Source organism: Astatotilapia calliptera, chromosome 18, assembly GCF_900246225.1.
Source record: "Astatotilapia calliptera chromosome 18, fAstCal1.2, whole genome shotgun sequence".
Lineage (NCBI taxonomy): Eukaryota > Metazoa > Chordata > Actinopteri > Cichliformes > Cichlidae > Astatotilapia > Astatotilapia calliptera.
Window position 1 is genome coordinate 6,683,440 of NC_039319.1, and position 22,384 is coordinate 6,705,823.

General features: G+C 40.8%; 1 protein-coding gene across 11 annotated transcripts in view; it reads left to right on the forward strand.

The window, feature by feature from the left end:
* The window catches only part of pard3ab (par-3 family cell polarity regulator alpha, b), a 244,451-nt gene that overhangs the window by 166,983 nt on the left and 55,084 nt on the right, over positions 1-22,384 (forward strand). For all 11 annotated transcript variants that reach the window (XM_026150928.1, XM_026150930.1, XM_026150937.1 and 8 more), the window contains 4 exons: positions 48-278; positions 1,401-1,641; positions 10,908-11,036; positions 19,656-19,931. In XM_026150928.1, the coding sequence (XP_026006713.1) occupies positions 48-278; positions 1,401-1,641; positions 10,908-11,036; positions 19,656-19,931 (877 nt within the window). The remainder of the gene's footprint in view (positions 1-47; positions 279-1,400; positions 1,642-10,907; positions 11,037-19,655; positions 19,932-22,384) is intronic.

Consider the following 22,384-nt stretch of genomic DNA (forward strand, 5'->3'; position numbering starts at 1 on the left):
TCAGAGTTGTTTGTTCATTCACTCCGTACCGCTATATCCCCCATCAGGTTCTTCCACAAAAGACGTGGGGCCATCGCTGGGCCTAAAGAAGTCCAGCTCGCTCGAGAGTCTCCAGACAGCAGTAGCAGAGGTAACTCTGAACGGGGACGTCCCCTTCCACAGGCCTCGCCCTCGTATCATCAGGGGGCGGGGCTGTAACGAAAGCTTCAGAGCAGCCATCGACAAATCCTACGACCGACCGGCCGCCACGGAAGAGGACGACGAGGGCATGGAGACATGTAAGGCATCAAATGGACCATTTTAATGTGACCGTCTTTTCGCAGCATCACAGGTTTGATTCCCACAGTGACCACGCTGTCCCCCTAACCGGGCGGTTCCTTCGCCTACACTGTGTCATGTGAAATGTTATGTGGCATTGCATTGGGTTACTGAAATGATGCCGACTCGCACGAACAGCAATGATGATTCCCAGCAGGGATCATTATTGAAACGGATGAAGTGTCAGTACCTAAAATTTTGAGGTGGCTTTCATGCTTGTGCATGGGAGTGATGGCATTCTGACTAATGCTCAATATCTGGCAGCTGATATTATCACTGCTTGTGGCAATGGCATATGGGTGAGTCAGGATGTAACCTGCACTGTATCAGATATCACAGGGTCACAGTGTCACTAAGGGCCAGCTTATGTGGAGTCGACAGAGGAGCTTCCATCTTTTGGGAAATCTGTTCAAATTTTAAACTGCTATATATAAAAAAAACAGCTTTTTAATTTATAGTAAAAGTCAAAATGTCTCAAAACCTCTCAAGCATACATTACTTTTTGAGCAGTGTTAAGTCAATTTAGGTAAAGATTACACAGGGTAACCTGATAAACAATCCTCCTTCTTTGCTTTAGTCTTTTTATTCTGTGTAATCATGAACTAAACAATCCAAATATAAGAACTGAGAATGAGACAGCAGTGTACCTACTGTATCTTTAATCTGATGTGCTGATTGTCCAATGACTCATTAACGATTCAATAACCGCAGTATTGCAAAAGTATGAAGATTATGTAATTTAGGTAGCGTACCACACCATAGTGTCATAAAACTCTACAAATGTGTCGCCGTTCACCATAAATCTGTGTCTAATAGTCTCTAATGGTTTCTGTCTCGTTTTAGAGCAGAGCTCTTTAAGCACTTGTAATATGTATTTAAATTGTATTAGTCTCTTGGTGCTTAGGAGACATAATTGCGCGTTTATGACTTATAGATTTTCATTTATTAAGGTTATTGATTTTCACATGTGCTACAGTCCATCTTAAAACTTACCTGTTCAATGGTTAACACGAACGCTTTCTCCGTTCCTTTCCAATTTTCTTCCCCTGTCGTCTTCTGTTTTTATCGCTCCCTTCCTTTAGTGGAGGAGGACACTGAGGAGAGTTCACGGTCGGGGAGAGACTCTGTGTCAACAGTAGCGGACCAGACGCCGCTGTCGATTACCGAAAAGCCACTGGTCAACGGCACAAACCGCACCAAAGAGGAGAAGAAGAAGGACAAAGACAAGGGAGGGAAGGAAAAGAAGAAGCCAGAGGGAGGGAAGGAGAAGGACAAGGGAAAACCTAAGAAGGGGATGTTGAAGGGACTCGGGGACATGTTCAGGTAAAGTTTTAAAACTTTTGAAGAGAGTAACAGTAACTAATCAAAGACTTTATGGTTTCAGTAAATAGCAATCAGAGCTGGAAGCAGACCAGTCCTCATTAAATTTTACAAAGTTCAGTTTAGTTTTAAAGAAATTTCTGTGCATGCAATGTCAATATTTTTAATATATGCAAACAGATTTAAGCTCGTGAGCTTATAATGCAACTAGGGTCATCTTATGGACTGAATCTGTGTATGTAGTCAGACACACACTTGCATTTTCTTTGTATTATTTTACTATTTTTACTTTTTTGTTCAACTTTGCCTGAGAACAAATTGCAAAACATAATCGCTCAGTTACGGAGGCCCTGAGAGGCCAAATGGACTGCAACTTAAGAAAACAACAGTAATAAGAAAAACGCTGCAAAAGCACACAAAACACAACGGAAATAGGAAAAAACAGATTTCCAAAAGCACAAGGGGAGTGTTTCTGGGGAGGCAATAACCTGACGGACCAGTTGCAGGAACCCAAAACTTGTTTGTTTTATCACGATTCATACAATACTGATGACGGATTTTTAAAACAACTTTATTTATCTCCAAGGGGCATTTAAGATAATAGTTAGGCTAACACACTTGCCTCTCATCTTTTCTTTCCACACAAAACCGATAGATCCTCCACTTCTTTTAAGTGTCTCCCAGCATAATTCTTAGCATATTTTGGTTCCTGCAAGTGGTCCGTTGGGTTATTGTCTCCCCAGAAACACTCCCCTTGTGCTTTTGGAAATTAGTTTTTTCCTATTTCCGTTGTGTTTTGTGTGCTTTTGCAGCATTTTTCTTATTACTGCTGTTTTCTTAAGTTGCAGTCCGTTTGGCCTCTCAGGGCCACCGTACACAGTGTGTTCATATTTTATCTTGAGGTGTTGTAACTTGTGTTTTGCCTTGTGTAGCAGACAAATCTGCCTCCAACGTGTGCGCTTGTCCCCTTAATAAAAGCACGACGGCAGCAGATGATTTTCATTTGGGTGTAAAAACGTCATGTCTTTGAGGGTTGCTGTGTCCTGTACCCCGCCTCCGTAACTTTTTAAGAGTGGAAAAAGAGAGAATCAATATCAGTTCAATATCTGATGTTCAATATCAGAGCTCGTGTCAAAGCCACAGTGATCGATGCCGTGAACAGTTGATACCGCCTCATTAAGTGAGCTTTGTGTTCTGTCTGCCTGCGTGAAGAGCAAGAACCTTAAATCACTCATTATAGGTCTAGACATGGACAAACTGAACTTTGTTTTTTTTATTGTTGTTTTTTAGACAGATGTAACATTTCGCCTCATTTTTGGAACGCTTGGTAGAACAGAAAGACCTGCATAATGGAGACTATTGACAAGCCTGTTATACAACCGTGGCACTGCTAAATAGTCTGAGGAAACCTTAATTAGACTCCCAGACAACTTGACCTTTGTGGTTTATCTCCCTCTAATTAATTTCTTTTCAGCCTCTGATATTACAACTGTTATGCTCTCTTATAGCTAAACAGCACACACAAACGCACCTCTCATTAGCGTGTTGTCTACATATTCCCTCCCCTTTCTCTGTCCCAATCCTCATTACTATTGGAGTACAGGTCGTTTGGTCTGCAGGTCTTCTCATCCGATTTGTTGGAAAGCTTTAGATCTTGCCAGTAATTTTATCTGTCTGTTATATTGACCAAAGTGACAGTGACACAGATTGGGGAAAACAGCGAGTATATCAGACAGAGTATCAATATTTGATGGGGAGAAATAATGAGGTCCACAGAGATGAGGAGATAACGAAAATATGTGCAAAAGAAGGACGGGGTTTGGAGCAACAGGTAGCGAAAGACAAACGCAATCTTTTGAAATAAAAAGTAGATGAGAGAATAAAAGGAGCTTTAAACTCATGAGGGTGGGGGAAGGGGAGTGGATTATGTGGATTTGAGGGGAATTTTAACAGTGAACGGTCAACATTTATAGATCAAGTTTATAAAATGGAGAACCAAAAATTAACATTAGAATGCTTTCAAAAATTTGTTTTTGCTATCAGTCAACTTAAACAGAAAAATAAATAAAAGACGTGAAAATTCAGATAAATATTTGGTGATACTGCCCTTTAAACAATAAGATCCTCTTGCTCAGTGTTTCAGGGAGTTTTTGCAGGTAGGCTGGGCTAGTAATTGTTCTTTTCACTGAGATGGTACTGTAATAACTTTGTATAATTTAAGGTTTAAGCTTATCTTTATTTATCTCAAACTGGGCAGGGCCTAAAACGAGCCATTGTAATCTCTCTTTAAGCCAGCTTTGTTCTGATTGGCTGCCCCTTACAAACAGAGGGGCGTGTTCCTGAGATGACCATATTGAGAAAATCCCCTCTCGGTGACATCATACAGAATTAGGAGCAGGAAAGTCTCATATGGAGCTTAAATTAAACTTTAAGCCTTTTTTTGGGCATCATGCTGTCCACTAATACATCCACTGTAACACTACAGAATATAGTTAATGTGATATATAATATTTAATCCTCAAAACATAGGAGTAAAATGCAAAGTACAGAAAAGGGGGATCAGGGGTTGAGACAGTGCAGTAAGACAATAGTTGCATATAAACGCTACATTGTTATACACATCGACAAATACTGTAAATAATCCCACTATATTAATTTGACCTAATTAGCTCCAACATACACGTACTTGAAGATATGCATTGCACATACTGACATGCAGAGGTTTATAGATATGCACAAGCTGCAAATACATGCTGGCTTTTGGATTTAAAGTGACAGGGAAGCTCACGCGTACAATTTCGGTCACAGACAACCGCACACTGCAGTAATCTTCTTTCCTTTCTTACAGATGCACATGCATTCACACCGACTTAGCGCTACTTTCCTTCTTATCCTGCCATATGTTAATGATTGGCGTGTATTGTCAAAGCATCAATGTTATCCTGCTCTGATTGGCTCAATATTGCCCACATCAGATCTGGTCCATTAAAACGCCGTCTGGCTGCCTGTTTGATCCACGCCCAGTGTTTACTGGCCGAGACAGCTGTGTGCCCCAAAATAATGATGTGAGATGCATTCAATCCATCTGTCTGTGTGTGTAATCTGGACCTCATACTAATTTTAAAGGGCACATCCCAGAAAGTTTGGCTTCAGTAAACTTGATATTGAAGCAAGTTCCTGAAGAAGTTCAAATTTTGAGGGGACCGGTTCATTTTATGGATGCAAATTTTTAAGTTTAAACAGTAATTCCTCCAATTTCATCAAAATATAAAATATAAATATATTTAAACTGTTGTGTCTTATAATTCATACTACTGGGCAAGAAAGTATTGTATCTAAGAGGAAAATTAATAAAGTGTATTATTTACATCACAGTTTGTTGTTTATTTAGATAAATGACACTGGTAGAGACCTAATCTGAATATATATCATATCTGAACAGAGCAGGAAAAGCGTACATGTAGCTTTTTTACTAAAAGACACACAAAAAAAATACCACATCCAGATTCCAAAATAAGCATAAAGAGAAAATCCAAAGGAGGAAAAAAAGTCCCATCAACACCCACATTGTGTGACTGAAAGGTGATATGTGGGAGCTACAGTTTAGCGAACACCACAGCAGTGAGCATTTAGCAACAAATATGTTACTAAGAGGGGAAAAGCATTTGAATTTATGTATTCCATTAGTCAGTGTCAACACGTCGTGATGAAACTTAAGGCAAAGGCTGGCTGTGTGGAGAACAATGGCATAGGTTTTTAATAAGTGTGTCCGTGTCACTCTGTGAATTGGGAAGTTTGAGACCAAGAGTAGCTGTACAGCATGTTAAGAGCTCCCGATGAGTGTCATGTGTTTGAGCGAGGCAGCGTTTGTGAGTGTCGGGGAGCTTTGATGTGTTAGCATGTAGGAGGAGTGGATCAAGAGAGGGAGGCCCTTAGAAGTTGGAGGACCGTGTGTGTGTCTGTGTACGCACTCGCGCACACGTGTGTGTGATCAACAGAGTTGCCACTGCCTGACCCTCTCATGTCTCGAAGGCCTCACACTCAGTCCCAATCAAAGCATCATTACCATCAGCCTCTGCCAACAGTGCGGCCCGCCAACTGTAGCCCTCCCTCCCCCTTTCTCCCGCTCCTCTCCTCTCTCGCTCTCTGATCATCACTTGGACACAGAAGCAACACCCAGTCTATGGGCTTGGCATCTGCGAACGTGGTCATTGCCCAGAAATTTGAGGGCTACACTAAATTTGCAGTGGTTTTAGTGCATGTTTGTGTGCGAGTAAGCGGAGCAAGCTTAGACTCGGAGATGGCTTGAACAGCGACGAGGAAAGATTAGTCATGGATGAAGGGACGTCAATGCATCGTGCTCTGTTATTTTGCTGCCCGCAAGATAAAATGCTAATAATTGCGGTCCTTATAGTCGTAGCTGTAATAATATATTTATGTTGAGGTATTGCATGTAGTGCTGGGTGTTCCTGCAACTTAAGACATGGTATTCAATCTTGCAACACTACACCAACAGTGATGCAGCATGAGTGGGCTTAGGAAAGCGGCAGTATTTTCAGTGATTTCACTTTGATTCGATTCTTTATTCTCTTCTTCATTTTCATTGGGTTCTCATTGGCTCTGCTTTGAGGGTCACCACCATCGCTAAGCAGAGACATTACATTCATGCAAATTAATTGCATGCTGTGTAGTCAAATGTTTGTGCATGTTGGAGGTATTTACCCTCTTTGTTGTGGCCAGTGTTGGGGTCATTACTCAAAAAAAAGTAGTTAGACATGTTACACAGAACACTTCGTGATTCTACTTTAGAAACACGAAGACTGCAGCCTGACTGCTCATCACTGCTCTTTTGTTACCTGTTGAAGTTCAGGGTCTGGACGCTGGGCTGGGGTCGGCATTCACTCAGCTTTAGCATCCCTATGGCTAGCTTAGCATTAGCATGCTGTCTGTCCAGGTGCTTATAAAGAGCCAAAGATTCATTAGCTGCATATTAGCAGTTGTTTCTGTCTTAGTTTGCACTTTAACATCGTGCATTCATACTTTTGTACAATAAAAATAAAAGTAATGTCATATCCACACTGTAGAAAGTACCACTGTTCCTCCTGGTGTGCAAATGCAACCGATGACCGGAATCGATAGCCAAGCAAACGAACAATTCCAAGGAATTGGACTGCTGGGAACTGGTTCTCGATTTTATCCTTAGTGGTTAATTGTAATAACAGTCCTTCCTATAAATCTGTGTACCAGATATGGTGAGTGAAATTCTAATGCGTTTCTGTTTCTATGTTACTTAGAGCTAATATGCAAGTATTTGTAAATGTGCTCCCATGCGGATCATGGCTGTGCCTTCGCTCGATGAGGGGAAATTCCACCCTGTCATCTAAATATAATCACTTCTGGGTCTTAAAAAACTAAGATGGGGCCAAATGGCGCATCGGGTGACATCTGGGTTGGTACATCGATCATTTATATGGATATATATTTATATATATAGTCCATGGTTAATCTGTGTATAGTGTAAGACAAATGTGAGGCATTCTGCAGACTCAGTATACAGCTGGATTGATTAAAATATTTTAAAACAGTGTAACAGTTCCATCATTGAAATAAATGACTGAAAAATTCCGATGAAACACCTTCCTTGGAGACATGAATTTATATGAGTAATTTCACATCAGGAAAAAAAGTTGGATTGATGAAAACTTTTGCAATAATCTAAATGTGGCCTCGATGTGACAGAAGACACCAAGGCAGCCTTAAAAATCTTAGTTTTAAAATTAAAGGTGTACACCTCAGCTGTGGATGTAATTCGATTAAATCAGGTCAGTCCATTCATTGGTTGTTGATGTTTTGCTCATGACCATCTGGTTGATAGTGTGTCTCTGCCCAGTGGAAATCAAAAACAAGTTACTTGGCAATTAGAGTTGCTCCTCACGCACGTCTGATTATGCGAGTTCCCGAAAAACTGCGGCACGCTACCAAAAACTTGTTTTCACTTTTTGTGCTATTAAAAGGATTAACGGTGTTTCACGGGTGGTCTGCTGAATTGAATCAGCTCAGTCCCTGACATTTTGAAGTGATCTTTTCAAACCGCAGAAAGCAGTCAAAGCCTCTTTATCGATGCTGTTGCACTCACAACACGAGGCGGGCCTAACTGTGCCTGGAATATAAGATTATTAAAAGCCCTGGTGTCATGGTTAATACTCGGTCTCCTCCTCAAAGTTTTCCTTTTCAGTCATAAATCACACTGTGCGGGTGTTTGCGCGCGTTTGTGTGTGTGTATGACAAGGCTGTTTTTTAAAAGGGGCTGTTAATGAAAGTTAGTGGTGTGGAGAAAGTGTCAACCGTCTCTCGCCGTGATAGATCACTCCTGCTCTTAGCATTAACGGCAGGCTGTCACTCTGAGCATTTCAGACAGCCGTAGTTAAATTAATCAAGTAATGGCCCTTAGTCTGCGCCCCTCCCCCCTCCAGCTGCAGTTTTTCCTCCTCATTCCTGTCTCTTAGCTTTTCTGTTTGTCTTCTACACTCCATGGTATCAGTATATGCTGTCTTTGGGGTTAGTACTTAGCACAACATTCAAGGGAAGTTGTATAGATGGTGTGAAAAACTAATTTGCAAAGCATTTTGTCTGTGTTGGGTATTAGATGGTAAAGATGTGACAGGAAGCGGGTCGAACTCTGAGCAGATCGCTCGTTTACCAGAAAGCAGCTTGCTTTTTCTTTAATTTATTTATTCACTCATTTTGTGGAGAAAGTTCACAAGCATTTACCCAGTTGACATGTTATGAGCATATGGATGATGCAACCCCATATTTAACTGTACCCCGGTACTTGGTCCAGCGGTCCTCAACCCCCGGGCCACGGACCGCAGTCGTTTGGTACCGGGCCGCGAGAGTTGTGAAATTTATGGTTTTCAGGGTTTTTATCGTTAACTCGGTTTCCCTGGGTCTTTTCCTGTGTTGTAGTTGTGTCTTTTATTTTGAAAGAAATATTCACGCGTTACCATAGCGACCAGAGAGCATTAAGGGGCAGAGAGGAGGATGTTACTCTCAATGTTGTTGGCGCATTTCAGGAGGACGCTGCTAATAAAGTTACACATTTACACATTGAATTCACGTTTATTATTATATTTACAAAGTACCACAGTTTTTGTCTCGGTCGTATCATTTTATTTTGTTGTATTTATCCGCGACACCTTAAAATATTGTCTGACATTAAACTGCTCCGTGGCGCAAAAAAGGTTGAGGACTGCTGCTTTAGTTCTGTGGAGCAGAAGTTGATCCACCAGTTTGAGCTATGCCTTCCTGTATGATGTCACCTTTATAGGTGCAGCTGAACTAGCGTGCGGTATCGAAGCGGTTTCTCCTTTTTTTTTTAATGTCTGTGAATCTACTGAAACAAGATGCTAGCAGCGTTGCAGTGCAAGGGCAGGGACACAGCATTAATCAAAGTACCCTTGGTACTCTTTAGTTTCACAGTACCTAAAACAGCGTAAGGATATAACTTGCCAGGAGCAGCAGAATATTGTCACATAATTAACCTGAAATATAATTTATATCTGCGATGTTGTATCTTGGGTCAAGCTTTTTAACCAGATGCTTACAGTCCCGCTTTTCCGTCTTGTAGCCATATCAGGAATTTCTGCTCTCGCTCTCAGACTTGCTGTTGCGTACACCGAACATAAACACGCGGCCTCGCTAAAGCTGTGATATTGTGACACAATAGTTAGATAGATAGATAGATAGATAGTTGTGACACAGAGTTTTTATATCACAACAAAATTTATAACTGTATCATCACATATTATGTAATTATGGTATATCTGCTACTAAACTAGTAGAAATATAAACAATATATCAGCGACTTCTTAAAAACGCCACAAACAGAAAAAGTCTTGGAAAGTCTTTTTTTCTCTCTCAGTTTATTTATGTTTTTAATGAACTATGACTTTGATCCACATCTTTTACTAATTTCCATACACTTTTTATCATACTCTTCTTTTTTTCATGTCTCATTTCGTTGTATTTTTCCACAAAGAGAATTACACGATTCATATGACTTTAATTTAAATTTGCATTATGCATTTTTCTCTCCGGCCTGCATTCATTTATTTTTCTCTCTTACCTTTTCCCCCGCGCGCTGCCGTTTTCTTCTTTCTCTTTTATTTTTCAGTGTTTAACTCACTCCTACACTCTCTCACCTCTGGGTTTTATGTGCAGCTTCATTTGCTTGTTTTGTTGGTTCTTGTGCTTCTCTCATCGATTTACTTTTGTATTTACTTTTATTGCTTTCAGTTCTCTTTCTTCTGTATTGATTTCCATGCAAACCACAAATTCACGTACCTGTCATCTAAGTGTTTTTCTTCTTTCTCTTTTGGACTTATATTCAGGCAATTTACACTCATCCTCTTTATTCTTTAAGCGCCCTCTACTTTTGGAGTTTGCACTTTCTTTTTTTCCATCGCTCTTTCTTCTGAAGCTTTCTCACACAGACGCTCACACATTCCTTTCAAGGTAGTCTTTGTGCTCTTCGCCATAGTTTAGTTTTCGGTCTTAATGGTTCATTCAACGAGTTTCTCTTGTGCGTGTTCATTTTTTTCCTCTTGTTCGCTGTCTTCCTCTTTCATTAACACACAGACACACCTCTTTGGTTTTTTCTCAGCGCTGTCTCTTTCGAAGTCGTAGATATTCTCTGCGGACCAATTTCCCTGTGAATAATCACGGCGGTTCATTGTCGAAGCGAGCGTGCTGCCAAAGTCATTTCTTCAACAGGCTGCAGCTTTATACTGAGTCAATCAAGCTGAAATATCTTCGCAGTGCCTCCTATTCGGTGAATCGTCACTCCCTCCCTATGAATATAATTACTGTGATGGGCTGCGTCTACGCCTTCTCCACAACTTTAAAAGAACTGAATTGGGTTTGAATTTGTGAGAGCTACTTTTCAAATGCTTCATTTGTGGGCTTGATTAACTGTTAAGTCGTAGCAGTGGGCTGTTTCTGTGATCGCAGACAACATTTCAGCCGTATTGGTAAAAGTCGGGTTATTGTCAAGGTTCTGGCAGACACATCTGTGTTTCAGACGACAGTTTTGCATCACATTAGCTGATTAAGAGTTTCTTGAAATTGCACCGTAGCTTCTGACTTTCTGTCTAGTCATGCAACTGCAGCAGTAACTTGTGACGAATCATAATTTGAATACAACAGAAAATATTAAAGTGAAGTATAGCAGCATTAATGAAGTGGTGGATATTAATTGTTTATGTCTTCAGATTTGGGAAGCACCGAAAGGATGAGCGGCTGGGAGAAAAGATTGATCGTAAAGGCTCCAGCAAGTGGAGGCCAGAGGAGACGCAGGTGTCGGACGAGGAGACCATGAAGATGAGGATGGAGCAAGAAAGGTGAGGCAACTTATGGTTGGATAACGTGATATCGATTCATTAAAATCCTGAATCGATTTTTTTAATATTAATTTATTTTGCCCGAAACGCCAGAATCTCACGTTAAACCTCACAAAATTTCAACAACCACCAAACAGCTAAACAGTAAATGAGAGCAAGTACACGGATTCTGCACAAAGACGTAAACACAGAGCGCGCACCCGCCGACGGATCAGAATCAGCGAGATGTCGCCTTTCTCACCTGACGGCACGGACATGGTCGGAGCTGAAAGCCGACAGCTCGCTAATTCTGATGTTTCAGCGGAAAAAACAAGATTCAATCCGTGAATCTTGTTTTTTCTCTCTCTGTCTCTGTACTTCAAGAACAGTTTCCCGTCTAAAAATCAGTTTTCTTTATTCACTTGCTTATTACGCACACGTCTACCGTTGTTTACAGCGCTGTCGGCCGCTGTTTTTTTTCTTTTACGTACTTCCGACAAGAAAGCCTCATTTCTGCTGTTCAATACTGAACAAATTTAAACTTTTTAAAATTATGCAGATGTGCAAAACGCTTAGCTGTGTCTCTAATAAAACCGCTGTAACTTTGCTCTGCTTCACTTCAGCAGCATCAGGTAATGTTCATATGTTGATGGTTTTCTTTTGTTTTTGATCTACTGCAGAATATTTTTATAAAATCTCAGGCCAGGAAAGTTGCCTTCATGTTTTTCTGTGTTTTATCTTCAGCTACTTTGACACAAAGGCATCTGTGATGCTTACACCTTTGATAAAGTCTCGCAAGTGTTAGCTTTCTTTTTGTAGATATAAAAATATGGAAATGTACTGATGCATGATCTGAATTATAATATTTCTGACTCTGAGGCAAAATTTCCCGGGACCTTGTGAATCGGTGAAATAAAATTGAACTGAATTGAATTGATAAGTATTTAGCTGAGTCAGCAGTTCAGTGCAGGTGAGTTGAGCTCTTCCTCATTTACATTTATAGACCCAGCTTCTGCAGGGTGAAAACACAAAAAGAAAAGATTTGAAACAAACCGTATGTAGAAAAATTCTCAGACAAAGTCTCCTCACAGGGAAAAATATGTTTAGTGCCAAACCCAAATTATTCAAAAGTATGTGGACACCATTGTCCACATTTTACTGTACTTTTCTCTGGTTCTCAGCTAAGCACGTTATTATAGTTTCAAGGTTCTCTACCTGAACAGTCAATATTTGAGCATCAGTTCGTTGGACACGTATTGGGTTTTTTTAGTTAGAATCAGAAGACTGATTCAGAGGGTTCGTTTGGACATGCATCTCACTCACAGCAGCCATCAGGCTTTGGTTCACCTCACTGTTGCCAGCTAAGCAGCTTTGTTGCTAGGCTCAGCCACTTTTCATACCTGAACCTACAGAAAGTACTGCTTTGCAAAGTCTCACTGCAGCACTGGAGGCACAGCTCTGTTCAGCAGCGAGCTCATGCTCACAGGTCCCGTGGGTTGCATGATAAAAAAAAAAAACACTCGCAGTAATCATTTAACTTGTAAAGATGACTCAAACTGTAGCACAACCATTATCTTTATTACATCTAAAGTTTCAGAGCCCAAAAAAAATGATGGTTGAAGCAGCACGGGATTTTCAGTTTAGTGTGAAAAATCTGAATGAAGCTGCATAAAAATTAATTGAAAGAGCTGCTTTCTCTGTTTAACAGTTTAATAAATCGATCGTCTCTGTGTTTAAATAATGACTACACGGTTAAAGAACCTGTGCCTTCTTTTGCTTTTACTACGTGGGTGCCCAAAACTAAAAAGCCTCAAGTGGCAAGTCCTTTTCCCACTGCAACCCACTCTTTCCTCACCAAAGGAAATGTCAGGCAGGCACAGTGCCAGGTTTTTTGGGGGGGGGCAGCAGTTTATAAATGCCAAGGCCATTACAGCCCTGCCAGCTAATTAAATCCCTTGCTCTTGGTGTAGGGCAAGAGTCATTACTCCCCACAGTTGCTTATTATGAAAATTTGGTTTGTAGTCTTCCTTTGCGCCTGCAGAGCAGATAGTCTAATAATATGATAATGGCTGAGTCTTTATTTTTAATTGGTTTAAAGTTAACGCAAAGGCCACGTCAGATGATTTGGTTGTTATGCTGGATATAGTTAAAAGTTCAGACTGGTCCTTTTGTGTGTTAATCCCGTCCAAGACAGACTCAAGATAGACAAGGCGGACTCACTTTTTCGTTTAATAAGAGATTGCCATACACTGAAAGTAAATACTGGACTCTGTTCAGAGATGAGTACTAGCTACTTATTTCTTGCCCTTAAATATCACAGTCACGTGTGTTTGTTACACACAACTTGGACTATTTAAGCCTGTTCAGGACTCCATTATGTTATTTCACATGCATAAAAACACGGATGACACAAATTACATGTAGCCTACTGTAATGCTTTTGCAATAACGTTCTGATTCAAAGTAGATTAAACTGCGTTTGCTTTTATTTCCAACTCTCAGAGAGGTGAAGCTTTTTGAGCTCAAAACAGAAGTAGAAGTTTACAGAACTTAGATTTTTTTTTTGTTGTGCTGTTAAATGAAATGTAGGTTACATTATTTTTAAACTGTATTAACCTTGATTTATTAGCATCATAAAATGTGAATTAGTTATCAGCCTATTTCTAGCTGATAAAGCATAAGTCTCATTAAAAGTCATACTAGAAATACTAGAAGTAAAGATGGCATGTTGGGGGGTTTTTTCTTAGGTTTTTAGGTTGAGTTGTAGATTCTCAGTTCTCTTTGTTAGTGTGAACAATTTTAGTTGTGTTGAGTTCTTGGGGCCAAAGAGCCAAAAGAAATCTGGCAAAATGGTTACAAGAGAAACCAAAAAATGTCCAGAGAGCAGTAAAAAGTTCCTGTTTGAAGCAGAAAATAAAATGAGATCATAGTATTTCTTAGGTCAATGTGTTAATTAGTTTATAATGTGTTTGCTCTTAGAGGCACTCCATCCAGGCCTGACTCATCCCTGAACACCCCAAAAGCACAAACACGCTTCTTGTTTATATTTAAGCTGAGAGATGCTGATATTGACCGAGAGATCCCTCGGAGCACATGCTCAGACTGCGGCTACCTTGGTGTTAAACAACGATCCAGTTTGCTGTATTGCCAAGCCGCTCTGCAGAGGTTCCGTTGGGAACTTCGGCACCTCACTGCAGAAGGTATCGATTGACCACTGCCAGAGGCTGTGGTTAATCCAGCTGTGATTGACTAGATGAATGGATTTCCTCACAGGTTTAATTCTCAGGTCTCAAAGGACCCTAGCCCCAAGGCAGACAGACAAACCTTGACAGACAGTTCAGATTGTACGCTACTGGTGGAGGCTATTTGAAGAAAAGATAAATATACAGGTATGCGAATAACTGTTCAGTAGTGTCATAAATTTGTTACGTTATATTATGTTACTTGATCTAAATCGAATCGTCTTTACTAAAATTACTGTACTCGCAATACTAATGCAAGACCTCATAGTATTGTACTGTTTTAATAGAGCACCTTGCTCTCAGACTTGTCAGACTTTCTAAAGTTTCTAAAAGTAGACTAGGAGACAGAGCACTCTGTTGTGGAACAAGCTTCCACTTGACACCCTCTGTATAGTAAGATCAGCTTTAAAATGTTCCTTTTTGATAAAGCCTGTAGTTGTCGCTCTGTCAGGTGACCCTGAACCATCGCCTTAGTTATGCTGATATAGGCTCAGGTTGCTTGGGGTCTTTCCGTGATGCACTGAGCATTTCTTCTCCACTTACATCTTTTCATTCCCTATATACAAATACTGCTTATGGTTACATTTTTTCTGTTTTTTCCTATATTTGGTGTTTTGTCCTTGCTGCCCCTCTGATCATGCTAGAGGTCTTTTCCCCTTTATAATGGAAACCCTTCTTCCAACCATCGCTAAGTGCTAACTCACAGGCTATCGTTTGATTGTTGGGTTTTTTTCCAGATCAGTCCAGATAAACGTTTTTTGTTGGGCAGCACAGGAGGTTTTGCCTTAGCCGTCTGTAGACTAAATCAGATCATGCTCTGACATAACTGTTTTAAACAGCAGTCACATGACCAGAGGTTACAAGTTCAATCTATACCACAGACTTGCTGTATATGAAGTAATTTGTCACAGTGAACTTCCCTTGACCTCAACACTTGCTCAGTACTGCTACTCTTGTTCAAGATGAACAGCGTCAGTCTAAGTACAATGCATTTTGTGTGTGTGTGTGTGTGTGTGTGTGTGTTTCTAAAAATATCCTTAATTCACACAGAAGTGTGAATTAAGGATATTTAAGGCATGCATTGTCAGACACTTTTAGTATTAACCTTCAAAAATCACAAGTGCTTTAAAACCAACTGCAGCTAGTTGTCGCTAAATCATAGAACATTTCCACGTCTTTCAGCAGCCATCTTGTCCTGCTGGACCTTCTCCCTTCATGTATTTCCTGCCTTTCACTGTAGTCTGTCAGTTGTGTCAGCAGTACCGGTAAGAGAACGCTTTGTTACACAATGACTACAATAGCACATAATGGACCATTGTTCTGGCTTGATGTGGTAGAAAGGTCACTTGTCAAAAATTTCTTCTACCATAAAATCCCATTCTGCCATTTCTATACCCTTTTATCTGCCGCCTCTTCCTCTCTTTCTGCTCTACATTGTTTTTATTCCCCCTCTGGGTCTTTTGCCACCTCTCATTGGATTTCTTAATGATTTACTCTACACGGTAAGAGTTCTTTCATCTGTCATTAAGGTTATTTGTTTACGAGAAACCCTTGTCACATGCAGGTATTTTGGGATTAAGAGTAATGATATGGCGAAGTGTGGTTTTCCTTCCTGTCCCATTTCAGTCAGCGCTGCATTTTAAGTGCTTGTCATGTTGACACAGACAGTCATGGTCTTTGTCTTAAAGTAACATTTCCTGCAATCTTTAAAAGTAATTCAGAAAAGTTGGACACCTTGCTGTTTTCTGGGCAATGACAGCTATTGGTCATGTATATGTAGCTTATGTAGATGAAAAAAGATGGGTGCAGAAAAACAAAACAAACCCCAACACCACAGCTTGAACTCTCACAGGCTCTGGGGAGGCCAATCCATGATTGATGGCGTTCCACTGTGTGTTTTTTCCTATACTGGTATGCTTTCATTGCGTTGGCAACGTGTTTGGGATCCTTGTCATGCTAAAAAAATGAAGCTGTTGCTAATCAGTGACTTTCCAGATGGTTTTGCATGGTGGATCAAAATCTGGCCGTATTTTCCTGTGTTCATAATTCTGTCAGTTTCGACAAGAGCTCCATCTCACCGGCTGAAATGCAGTTCCGGACCATGACAGACCTTCCGTCATGTTTTACAGATGGCTGTAGACATTCACTGTTGGATTGATAACAACTTGAGCCAAAAATGTCCATTTTGGGTTCATCACTCTGTGAAACCTCTGGCCACTGATGTCAGTACAGTTCTTGTGTAATATGACACACCTTGTCAGGGTCCGTTATGAATGGCTTCTTCCTTTGAGGCCATTTCTGATGAGTCTTTGGCCAACACGAGATGGATCAACTGAAGGGCCAGGTCATTTCTCAGGTCCTGTGTCACATCTTTGCTGGATTTCTTCATATTTATTAAGAACATGACTCTCATCTGCTGTAGAAAGTCTTCTTTTTGTCTTTGAGGGCTCCAGTTTCCTCAGGGACATACTCCATGCTTTCAGTTAATCGAATGAATACGAGAGGAAAAACCAGCTAACGTTAAAAAAAACAAACAAACATTGAAAGACTTTTACAAAACCAAGAGAACTAAGTGGGAAGAATAGTTTTGAAAAAGTTTGACAATGTAAAGGAGGTCTAACTTCCTGGAAGCAAAACGTAAAGATAGTATAGTTTTATCCGTAAGCTCATAAGAATTCAGAGTTTCTTTTTCACACAACACAGCACGAGTGTTTCAGTGATGCATCCTCCTAACTCAGCAAGTGGCCTTGTTGACCCATGCAGTGCCTTGTTATGGAAAGGGGCTGCACAGAAAAGGCCGTGCGTTGGATTGGTATGTCTGGCCTTATCTTATCAGCCACTGTGCTTGTGCATACAATCAGTAGTTGCTCCCACTACTTCTGCTGCTGTTGCTGTTTCACTGATGGAAAACAGTTTTTCCTCTGGGTTTAAAGATAGATCCCTCAAGGGCCTCACTTCCTTCTGCGCTATTAGATAATCGCTGAGTCCACAAATAGCAAAGACACAGCGTGCGACTCCACAAGCTTTCAAGTTAAGTTGTTGGAATAAGTGTACGTTTTTGCCACAAATGATTGTCTACCCCCTGACCAGATTCAGTGGGGAGCCGTTGAAACCATCAAGTTCATTAACAGCCTACTTTTTAGTAGTGAAGCATTTCTGCCCACTTGGCCTTGATTTTTTTTCTTCCTTTCTTTCTTTTTTTAACACATTTTGTAGTCTCCGGTAGGGAGCCCTCGTTATTAGAGTTATTGTTTCATTATGCACACCATGCAATTTTTCTGGAGGAAATGTTTCAGATTTTAGCCCACTGAGTTTTCAGTGCACTTGCACCCCCTACCTTGTCACCACGGCGCCTGTCCCATTCACTTTCCCACTGCCATTAAAAAGAGGCCTGCAGAAAAGAGAGCAGTATGATAATTGGTAGTTGTAAAGCTCTGATAATTGGCAAGGCTGTAATTACGGGGGCTGCGTGATAGGTAGTCCCCCCGCTACAGAAAATAGCATTGCCAGTTATTCACAAGATAATGGCCTGAAGAGAAAGAGCGAATGTGTGATTTTTGTGTGTGCGTGACAGACAGAAAGATGTCAGATGTGTGTCTGCATGTGTTGTTGAGGGAGAAAGAAAGAGAAAAGCATGTTAGCTATATATTAGCACTACTCTGTGAATACAAAATGCTTCCCTTGTGCTAGGTGTTATTGGGGGCAAGAGATTGTCATGCATTGTTTATGGTATTATTCAGTGGGGAAAATTGCATAAATAATAGACTCCAGATCTTCTCTCTGTTTTGTAATGGAAAGTTAAAAAGTGCAATAACCAATCAGCAGATGTTACAATGGTTCATCTGGTGTTTTGTTAATGTGACGACTGAGATTTACAGCATCTCTCATCTAGATTGGACACGCTACAGGACTTTTTTTTTTTATATACAAAGAAAAAAGTAAGGCACCATCCCAATTTTCCATGAAGCCATACATCCGTTCTCTTTTTTTAGTTGCAGTGTGCATTTACAATTTATAGTTGGCTGCTGTCAATGGCCAGTGGAAACCAGACAACTGAAAATATCATACTGAGAAACCTGGCAGTTAAAAATAAGCAAATAATTAGTGAACCTGCTACTAGTAAGTATTATTTGGATTATTAATTATTCAGTGAATTGGGTTTGTTGTTCTGAAAGAGTGCTGTCTTCAAATGTCTTCAATTTTTCAAACCAAAAGTTCAAAATACAGTGGAACCCCAACTAACGAAATGAATTCGTTCCCGAGGGTCTTTCGTAAGTCGAAGCACCCATTGCGCGTTTTGAGTGAGGCGATGCTGAACCATAGGTTATAGGCTAATTGCTAACTAGAACAGCAATACGTCGTTCAAGTGGAACAGCGAAGCGCAAGAACGGAAGCCAAGGGGTTGTCACATGATTCGGAAGGCATTGTGGGCATTGTAGGCTCAGCCAATCAGAGCCAGCGGATTTCGTTACTCGGGCATTTTGCCGTAACACGGGCAGAAATATTGCTATTCAGTGCCTTCGTAACTTGAATTTTTCATGAAATGGGGTATTCATAAATCGGGGTTCCACTGTATCCCAAAAGACACAAAAATTGTGTTGAAGAATTATTCAACTTTGATGGCATTTCTCTCTGCCTATTGGGGACTCGACATGCACTTTTATTGAGCAATTATTCTACATCTTCCCCAACTATATAAGCCTACCCATGGCTCTTGAGCTACCTATGAGCTAGAAGATTATATCTCATTTAGCACATCTCTATTAACCCTGCAGACATCACTGGTGTTTAGTTTTCCATCTTTTTTTACATCCACAGTTGTGGTTTTGGAAATGCTTCAGCTAGCTAGCTAACTTATGGCTAACCATTATGCAGTCCTTGTTTTCATACAGGTCTGAATGTTGCTTTATTGTAATGCCTTTTAGATTAGCCATCTTATTAGAGAAGAATTGGCTCTAAAAGGTGCTTCAGGGCTTGCTTACTGAAATAAAGGAGCATTAGGACCCAGAAATGTAATTTGAGTAAACCAGCAAACACTTGCCAGAAGAAGCCAAAGAGTAAAGTTTTTTTCCTCGAGCCGAAGTTTAGCAGATAAGATCCCTTTTTTTTCTCTTTTTTTTTCACCTTAAAGTTTTAAAAAACAACAACAACAGCCCCCAGGCTTCTGCCAGTGGGTCACAATGGATAAACCTATCACCCAATAGTAAATGTATAATAAATACATTTCCTGGTTAGTTTTTTTTAACCTTGATTTTTAAGGAAAAGTACAAAATGCAACTGATCAGACATTGCCTAGATTTTTACTTGGGATAAACGGCAATATTATGTCTTAATATGATCATTTCAACCACAAGATTGTTATTGGATTTTAATATAAACAACATCATCTTTACTATCAGGATCCAAGCTAAGACCAGAGAGCTGAGGGAGCGTCAGGCCAGGGAACGAGACTACGCTGAGATTCTGGATATAAGTCGATCGCCGGAGAGATCCTCTGAGGAGGACCACCAGTACGCTGGCATCAACCAACTTAACAGCTCCATGGACAGTGGCCATAGTCGCCCCCACAGCCCCCGTGATGAGCACCCTCACATCCATCCACAGCACCAGCACTCCGATACCCTCTACACCCAAGTTAGCAAGGCGCGCAACGAGCGACCTCCGTCTGCAGACAGGTAAGAAGTGAACTGATGCATTTCAAGTGTTTTGTGAATCATGTGGATTTTATTTCATTTCTCTATTATTTATTTTAGTATTGGCAAAATTAATTCATGAATACCTCTGGAGTCAGATTCCCCCTCAGAAGCCACTTCCCTCTAAGCCAGGTGACGGGCTGCCAGTCACAGTTCAGCAACCTTCTTACCTGTACTTCCAAAGTGCGGCTCACCTGTGGTATTTCAGTAAAAGGTCTGTCCAGGTCTCATTCCGCCTCGCCTCCCCAGCTCTCGTAACTCTGAGGCGGCATTATTGCACAGAGACGGCAGGCTAGCTATCACACCTGGAGGAGAAAATAATCACAGCAACAGAAGGCAGGCGGTAAATGTCAGCTCGCCGACTGCTAGACACCATGAGCTGCTCTCAGGGGGATGTGGGAATACTCGGGGGAGGCAGTGAGTGAATGGAAACCTTTGAATATCTGTCTCTTTTTCTGTCTCTCTTGACCTTTCTACCTCTCTTTCACTGTCTTTTGTGCTCTTGTTGGTTTCACCTTATTGCCACCTTTTCACTTTTATTGCATTTCCATCATTTTCCTGTCTTCCCACGGACAATACTACCTGAGCTACTGGCAGCTCAAACCTTCAGTCTCATTAATTGAGAGCTGTCAGTCATTTTTAAAATAATCACCCTGGCTTGATATAAAGAGCCTCTTTGTCATTGACACTGTTTTGTTTCTGTAGAGCAGCCAAATGGCACCACGAGACTCCCCCGCATAACCAAACGCCAACTCCACAGCAAAGAGCAAACAAAAGCCAGATTGTTTTAAAAATCATGCAGGTCGTCAGAAGCAGAGTTCTCAGCACTGCACGCCGGTGCTGAGCTGCTCCCCAATCCTGCTCCGATCGATGAACGCGGAGATTCGTGGCCCTAAGATGGATTTGGGGAACTTGAAGCAAATTGAGGAAAACCTGCTGTGCAGCAGAAACGTAGTCTGTGCGGGCAAGTAGCTCCACAGCTGAATGAATGGGTTTGTCTTCCTTGTGGTTTTCACGCATCCCCAGATGACCTCAGCAGCCTGTGTCTACTTCAAGAGTGCCGTAGCACGTATCGATTCATAATTCATTGTGCTGCTGTTGTCACTGCACACTTCCCTCCTTTTTTATTTTTTGTTCAGTCCCTGATGTGGCACTGTATTAAGGCATGCAGATGCACAACAGAAGATGATATACTAGCATTACAGATACGAAGCCTTATTTAATTAGGTGATGGAATTCACCCGTGATTTAGGCTTTAATCATCATCATCTTATTAAAATCTGTAGCCATTTCACTCATTTACCACATAAGCAATTAATGAGGTTTTTTCTCCTCCCTCTCACTCAGACTACTGGGATTTTCTTAGTTTAATACCTCTTAGAGATGGGGAAGCATGAGTTTTGTGGAAATGCTGCTGCAGTTTAGGATCGGCGACAGGCAAATGGATTAGGCTGAAATAATTTTAATAAGCAGATTTTTTTGAAAATTAAATCTCTTTCATCAAGCAAACATTTTAAGTCTTTACTACTTACAAATATGGAAATATAAGGATTTTCTGATTGTTTCTTTGTAAAGTTGAATGTAGAGATTCTGGACCGAGAAAGCAAGTTAAGGACAAAATTGTGATGGAAAGTTTGCGTGTTCTTACAAATAAAACTATGAATCGATTTGTAAAGAGACGGTCACATTTGTCAACAAATAAGGAATTAAAACAACAAATACATCCCTAAAATCATGCTCACAAAGCTTTTTTCGTTTTCTCTAAGACATCACTGTTTAAAAGAGACGTGACTCATTTGGACATCAATGTAACCAATATTGGTCTCTTCTGATAATGTAAGTGGCTCTGGCAGGTTTCAGAGCAAATAATAAAGTCTTTCCTTGCTTCAATAAAGAATTTTCTATAATTTTGCACATAGCTGATACACTGTTTCTTTTCATAATGTCCTCCTAGCTACCTATTCTCCCCCAGAACACTTGCTCTTTTCAGGAAGCTTTGATTACAGCAGTGTAGCAGCCGGGGACACAAACGTCTGAAAGATATTGTGTTCCTTTCTCATCTCCCCCGAGTATTAGAAGAATATACCTTTTGAGAGATTTGGGAAGCACGTTTCCTGTTTCCTGTCTGCCCCCCTCTGCTGAACAGGAAGTGAATTAGATCCTGCAACGCCAAGCACATCGGGGTGGGTGGCAGAGTGTGTGCGTGGGGGGGCTCTCACCTGACAGAAGGGGGGGTTTGTTATTGTGGGATTCAAATGGCAGTGTGAGCTGATATCAGAGCTTGAGGATTGTGGAGATTTAATCAAAGCAATAACATGTCCTTAGAAGCAGGCAGTGAAGGAAAATGTTATTTTTCCTCCAACATTAACACTTCTCTCTAAAATGGCACGCATGTGAAAGGTTTCATTGTAGTCAGCGTAAATGCTCGACGTGCA